This window comes from Montipora foliosa, chromosome 2 (assembly GCF_036669935.1).
Source record: "Montipora foliosa isolate CH-2021 chromosome 2, ASM3666993v2, whole genome shotgun sequence".
Classification (NCBI taxonomy): Eukaryota; Metazoa; Cnidaria; class Anthozoa; order Scleractinia; family Acroporidae; genus Montipora; species Montipora foliosa.
The window spans coordinates 55533256-55540755 of record NC_090870.1 but is presented as its reverse complement, the minus strand read 5'-3'; the positions used below and the strand labels follow the sequence as shown (position 1 = coordinate 55540755).

Here is a 7500-nt window from a genome sequence, read left to right as displayed (position 1 = left end):
CACGCTACAATTAGCCCGACTTATCCAATCGAACAGTTCGGCAATGTGCTGAACTAAATCGAACGTAATCGAACTCACAATAAAATTTTGCCAATGGAACGTTCGATTACCGAACGATTGGTAATCGAACCCAATCGAACGTTCGATTACCGAACGATTGGTATCATCGAACGCTCGATTAACGAACGCCGTTGTTGAACGCCGTTGTTGAAATGGTGCGATTTTTCTCTGTTGGGGGGTTATTAAAACCATGTAAGGGGTCACCCAGAAGTCATACCAGCAGAGGCCCTTTGGCTCACAGGTTCTCACACGTTCGTACGACGAAACAGATCTGTCCTTGCGTAATATGTAGCTCTAACAGTGCACGATATTGTTTTGGTATTGTCTATCATTGTAGTTAAGTGCCATGGTAGAAGCCTTGGGTAAATAGCCTGAGAAGACATGTGGTTACTAGCAAAGTACTGAACCCAGAAAGATTGAAGAAAATAAATGGCAAGTGAGAAACATTGGCTTCTGGGCTGAGTTGTTGATAACGTTCTTTTCATCACAAGTTTACGCGTGCCCTCTGAGCATCTGACATATACCCCTTCGTAAAGCAGAAGCATTGGACCGAAAATACTATTAACGTTAACAAATGCAAATTCAGCAAGGTACAGATTTTGTTAGCTTGCTTTATGCAAAAACAAATATTGATGCAAAAGTAAATAAATATTGATACACAGTTTTTAGAAAGAGCAGAAGGAAGTTTCCAGGACGGTCGCTCGAGAATAACATATTTACAACATGAAAACAACATTAATTTTGAACCGTGAATATAGAATATAAACAGTTACGAACAGCGACAAACATTTTGGGAGATTTTTGCTTCGTTCAATTTTGTTATTGTACGTTTTGGTTGCACAAATTAATCGCAAATCGATAGTGACATCGCCGGAATTCAGCGGGCGCCGTGATTAAGTTACCGCGGCATGTTTACTTGCCAAACAGTGAAGCATCTGTGTCAAGTGATGGCAAGATACCGGGTTTTAGTAAGTTTCTTTTTCTGTCAAGTGTTATAAAGTTTGACAATAAATGAGCAAATTCAAAACAAAGATCACAATCGCCCACCATTGTTTCTGCAAAGTCAAAAATTTACTCTCCAAGACGAGGTCATTTATCACCAAGGTAATTCCATCATTTTGGAAATAGCAGCTACTTTATTATTCACGGGCGTCACAATTTTTTGCTGATTTTGGGGCTCATTTTGTTCAAACTCAAGCACTCTTCCAACAGACCTGTTTATTTTCATGAAACCTTTCCTGCTTACACAGCAATACTAAAAATATCCTCCTTTATCACGTTTCAACCTTAAGCTCGAAAATTCAATACACAACATGATATTATAATTCACAAAGGCAGAAAATATCACAGAATCCTTTTCCAGCGAAACATTTTATTGAAACAAACAACATAAGATGCACTAAAACGCCATTCGCGTTGCAATGACTTTCCATTGCTGGTTATCGAGAATAACAAACTCACGAGGCACAATGTATATTTATATTTAATTAAGTTAGCACAACAGAAAAACGCTAACCTCATTTTGACACGAAAATGCTTTACTATTGCCATAAAAACTATTCAGTTAAGCTCGCATATTATAAAACATGATGAATTCATAAAGGCCACCTTTTCCAGCGAACAATGTTTTGAAACAAACAACATATTTGCTCTTAGAGGCGAAAACCACTTCCTATTTCATTGTGTGCGTGAAGACAAGAAACTCAATCGTGTCAAAATACCATGTACTTCAGGTTCAACCCTTTCCTGAAGAACATTTTCCTTGAATAACAAGAAAATGCTTTATTATTGCCATAAAAACTATCCAGCACACATATCATGAAACATGATGAATTCATAAAGGCCACCTTTTCCAGCGAACAATTTTTTGAAACAAACAACATATTTGCTATTAGAGGCAAAAACCCCTTCCTATTTCATTACGTGCGTGAAGAGAAAAAACTCAATCTGGTCAAATATGCCCAATATTACAACAAACTAAAATTTCAGGATCAAACCGTTTCCATGAAGAACCTTTTCCTTGAATAATGAAGCACAAAATAGACGACAAGCTTTCTTTCAAATAATTCTTGGCTGTCACATTTCCAATTTTTTTTACCTGAAGACTGTGCAGAGTTGATCACAGATCCACTTAAGGTGTTCGATTCGTTCTCTGTCTTTGTTGAGCCCATAAGTTACCAGAGAATTTTCCATTTGGTTTCAGTGTTCTACATAACAGCACACTTGGTAAATATTATTTTAGAAATGCAGCTCACTTTGATTTCTGCATCGACGGGCGACAGATTGTTGTCGAAGTCCATTACTCGTCGCTTTTGAGATTCCAGGTGTTGGTTTTCACCGCCTGCCTAGTTTATCCAACTGACTTTCCATTATTGAGCTCCATAAGGGTATATTTTGTTTAAGGATCCACGAAAACGCCATTCGCGTTACATGACTTTCGACGCCATTGCAGGCTACAATAGGTTAATGATTCTACTGTGTCCACCAGAGAAATCTACGCAGTTCCACTACCCTCTCGATCCTAAGAAAATACGCTGAGAAGGCTCTATGCACAAAGACACCACTTACCAGGGGAGTGACAGGCAAGACTTTTACCGACACGGAAAAAAAAACTAAAAAAAAGAAAACGGAAATCTACCCAATTTCCGACTGGGATTGCCATACGGCAACCCAGTAATTACCTTCAAATTGGGCACTTTGACAAAACGGTGTACATAGCAACAACCGTGCTTTAGGTTATTATTCCAGTTTGTCTTTCAAAGCTCAACTAATATTATATAAAAGGTCACTTTTTGAATCAAAGGCTGTGAATTGAAACCAATTTTAAAGATGTATGAGTAATGTTTATTCTGTTCGTCTGTATCGACTTCACTGAAATGGTCACTGCTGTTGGAGTCGTGTTTCTCTTACCGTTGGAACCAGAACTTGACACTTATTAGCAACTCCGTTTTTGCCAAAACGCTCTTGTTGAAGGTCACACAATAATTGACAGCAGGCAAGCAACGTGATCGGACCAGAGATTTAAATTATGAGGAATTCAACATACAGGTTTTGATACAGACAAATAAAATTGACAGAATTGCACAGCAAAGTTCTTCTGAGAATAAATAATTCATGCTGTTTAAGCTTGGACTAATTTTTAGAATCGTTAACTATGGTTTACAATTATGAGTTACTCGGACAAAAACAGATCATTTTCAAATATATCTTGTAAACAGTTTTAGTTTCTAATTTGTAAAGCTTAATTGATGATTTTCCGTGTTTAAATAAAGTCTTACTACTACTACTACTACTACTACTACTACTACTAGAGCGGTTTTCAAATGAGTGTCGTAAAACCAAAACCAAAGTACTTACTTTGGCCAATCAAAAAGGACGGAGACAATCCGGTAAACCAATCAAAACTCGAAGTAATTACTCGTAGCCGATACAAAGCGAAGCAAAATGTGCACGCGCTAGCCACGATTGCTTTTGGTTTCATCTCTGATTGTTTGAAAAAAAGGCGCGAGAACTATGAACCAATCACTGGGTGAAGTGATGCAAAACCAAACCCGTATTCCGATGGTCGTACCAACTAAGTTACATGCGCAACAAAGCTCCCATTTATGCAAGTAGTGGCTATGATGTCCCAAAAACGAATTTTTATAGGAGCCTGCCTTCAAAGAACAGAGAAAAACGAAACAACTTACGTGTGTTCGTGAAAATCGGACCATCCACCTTCACAAAGGGTTGATATCTGTTCGGGAGAGTTGGACGGTGAAAAGCTGAGTTTTCTGGAGTCGACTACTCTAGTCACCCCCCTCAGGTTTTGATGTAGTTCAGTAACTAAATTTACTTTTTCTTACATACTCAGATAAACAACCAGAACGAACACAATTCTTGTTGATTCAAAATATGCCCAAATAAGAAGTGAGCTTGAATATGGTAAAATATGATAATGACCAGACAACGACAAATAAAAATATGAGCCAAGGATCAACTTACAAGCATAGCAACGTACACATCCCGAAGTGTGTGCGATGGAGGCGTCCCAGCTGTGTGTCTTTTCCTTGCTTACCCTCGGATTGTTGATTTCGACAGGTTCGTATGCCAACTATGCCTCATGACTTGTGTTATAACAACAGTTTCTCTTTTATTATAAGTCATATTCTGCACGAAAAAGACCCCAAATGTAGCTGTATCACAACGGAATCATTTCACTTAAGCGGAGGCAGTACATTTTCCGAGAACTTCCAATTCAGCTGCTTGGCCGAGTTCGATTTGCCACCAGCATCAACCCAATTTTTTAATCGAGAATTCTTTGGTTTTACTTTCATTTCAAACTCGACTTTGAAGCCTGTCTTTCCTTGTTAGAAAATGCCGCAAAATTTGCAGTCGTTCCACTAACGAGGCATGAGTGAATTCAATGACAATTATCCCATATTTTTTGGAAGATTTAAATCCATGAACTCTCCTTTCAAATATAAATCAATGAAAAATGATATGACTTATTTTGAATACAAAAGCTAAACTTCATTGGAAGCGCCTGCCTCTTGGCCCGAGATCGATGGGTCGTCCGAGTGAATTTTCATACGGTTCTGTAGTGCACAACTAGCCTGGGTGCTCGCAGGACAAGTTATACGTATGAAACCAAAGAGTAAATTACAGACTGTGGACTGCATAGAAGAGGTAAGCCAAAGGATTGAGAGACTAAATGCAGGTATTTAGAGTAAGACAGGTCCGAAAGGTCGATCACGGTTCAATAAAGCCGGAAAAAGTAACTACAATTAGTAAGAATCACCTTCAAATTGGGCACTTTAACAAAACGGTGTACATAGCAACAACCGTGCTTTAGGTTATTATTCCGGTTTTTCTTTCAAAGCTCGACTAATATTATATAATATGTACTTATTGACTGAATGGGAGGGCCGGACGGGAAAATATTTGGCCAGTTGTCATGGCGTACTGACAGAACCCAGCGAGGTCCGTGCGCCATGACCGAGGGCCAAATATTTTCCCGTGCTGCCCGACCTAAACTTAGTCAATAAGCATTTTATTATAAGGTCTCTTTACACTATTTATGAGCAGTCAGAAGATGATGTTAGGACAAAACAAAAAACAAAAATCTGCACAGAAAATTGATCTAATCTATTGTCTGCATTCGCTTTTCTGGCTGTAAATTACTTGGATGTTTAAATGCGACGAAATCCTCTAAAATTGCATCGCACGGAGCAGTACGTGTTCCTAGTAGGGCCGTACGGGTTTTTCCGGCCCTGCTCGCGCTAATGCGTACGGCCCTCATATGGGGATTTTCCCAATAGTTTTGCAATGAAAGCGCGCGCGGGGCCGTGCGGGCCATATGATAAAAGGTCAGTTTTTGAATCAAAGGCTGTGAATTGAAAACAGTTTTAAAGATGCATGAGTAATGTTTATTCTGTTCGTCTGTATCGACTTCACTGAAATGGTCACTGCTATTGGAGTCGTGTTTCTCTTACCGTTGGAACCGTTGGAACCGTTGGACGCTTATTAGATACTCCGTTTTTGCAAAAACGCTCTTGTTGAAAGTCACACAATAATTGACAGTAGGCAAGCAACGCGATCGGACCAGAGATTTAAATTATGAGGAATTCAACATACCGCGTTTGATGCAGACAAATAAAATTGACAGAATTGCACAGCAAAGTTCTTCTGAGAATAAATAATTCATGCTGTTTAAGCTTGGACTAATTTATAGAATCGTTAACTATGGTTTACAGCTAGGAGTTACTCGCACAAAAACAGATCATTTTCAAATATATCTCTTCTCATTTATTCTGCACTCATTATAAGCGCAAAATGGTCGTACCAACTAAGGGGTTTTACATGAGAAAACTTGCCCCGGCGCTAGTTTCACAACGGGGTGACTTCTTGATGACTCGGTGAATTCGTATCGTGTTTACTTTGAGGGACATCACATATCGATAAAATACTAGCGTGAATCCAAATTGCAAATATGGCGTCTATCAGGAAAAGTACGCATGTTCTACCCGTTCCAGCCCACCGGGAGCCCGATTTCACACCGGAACGAGTGTTCGTTCCTCTTTTATATGATACCGTGGCGAGATTTCGCACCGGAACGAAATTTCCGCTCCGGTGCAGCAACCGGGGCAGGGTGTCCATTTTTTTTTTCCTATTTATTCTATTTTTTTTAGCACATTCCTATTTTCTCCTATCTTTTAAATGAAACCTCCTATTTTTCCTATTTTTTAGCTGGTGAATCCAATGTGTGTTACAGAATTGAAAATAAAATTATAGTCATGTGCTTCAGACGAAGATTCAGGATTAAGCAAGTAGTATATAATTACTTTATTTTTGTCAAATTTTCTTGTGTACCCACTTTACATGTTCTACAATCAGCGACAAAATTGTTGACCAGGAGCGCATGAGTAGGAGGTTGCCTCTCTTGGATTCGCTCTGACGAAGGGCTAACGCTCGAAACGTCAGCTTTCAGAATCTCTGTACGGTGGCCAATTTACATTATCAACTCCGTTGATAAAACCAAATTGTATGCCTCTCCTATACACGCCCTATGAGTCAACCTTTGCTCTTATCTTTCTATTTTTAGAACGCTACGAGTTCTTCGGCTCTGCACGCACTGTTTAGAATGGCCAATCAGAATAAAGTTATTGTGCATGGAACAAAGACAAAAATAGCAAAAACAATGTATGCAAATTGCGCAAATTGATGTAAATTGTTGTAAACGTGAGTCACCTGCTAAAGGATTAGTTCTAAAAATAGAAAGATACGCTCAAAGGTTGACTCAAGGATACAATGCATTGGGAGGCTCCTAGTCATGGGCTCCTGTTGTTGACACATTGACCAACTACCTTTCTTTTATCTTTTAGCCTTCTTAGTTAGTCCAATTCGCCCCATTTCCTCCAAACAATGTTGTAGCGTGATTCCCGGGATATTTAGATACAAATAGGCAACATTGAATGGGGGAAGGAGGGGGGGGGGGGGGGGTCTTATCATAATTTATTGCATGATTCAGATTATAGTGTTATTTTACACTTAAAAGGCACTGTTTAAACACCATGTGTCAAAAAGCTTTGTGGCTGATTGTAGTAATGTAGTTCACTTGACTATGTTCAACTGAACATGATGATGATCTTCTGAATAAACTCATTGAAAAAGCATTTCATTATCCATAAATGTAGTTATTTTGAAATCTTGCTCACTTTTATCACGCGTACTTATTCTAATGACCAAGATGTTGAGCAATTAAAAAAAGGGCAACGTGTTGACCATTTCTGGTGAGCTGTATTCAGTTTCAAGTATTTTGGTAGGACTGGGCCACGATTTTCAGCTCTTCCAAAATTTGTCAAATCAGGGCTTTATTCTTGCGCAATCGAATGCTGAGTCAGATAGAAGTTTTTCAGTGAATGCCCGTATTGTGACACAAGAATGGACACTTCTTGGAGA

At 38.9% G+C, this 7500-nt stretch overlaps 2 protein-coding genes across 3 annotated transcripts in view; both read left to right on the top strand.

Annotated features, from left to right (window-relative positions):
- LOC137990981 (uncharacterized) overlaps positions 1 to 7500 on the top strand; it is a 13430-nt gene that overhangs the window by 831 nt on the left and 5099 nt on the right. Inside the window, exon 1 of one of the 2 annotated variants that reach the window (XM_068836107.1) lies at positions 3975 to 4140. The exons of the other annotated variant lie outside the window; for it this stretch is intronic. Within the exon in view, the coding sequence (XP_068692208.1) occupies positions 4080 to 4140 (61 nt within the window). The 5' untranslated portion in view covers positions 3975 to 4079. Of the gene's footprint in view, positions 1 to 3974; positions 4141 to 7500 lie in introns of those variants that run through there. 2 annotated transcript variants of the gene reach the window in all.
- The window catches only part of LOC137990980 (uncharacterized), a 24241-nt gene continuing 20898 nt past the window's right edge, over positions 4158 to 7500 (top strand). The window contains exon 1 of the mRNA XM_068836106.1: positions 4158 to 4728. The gene's annotated coding sequence lies outside the window, so the exon portion shown is untranslated. The remainder of the gene's footprint in view (positions 4729 to 7500) is intronic.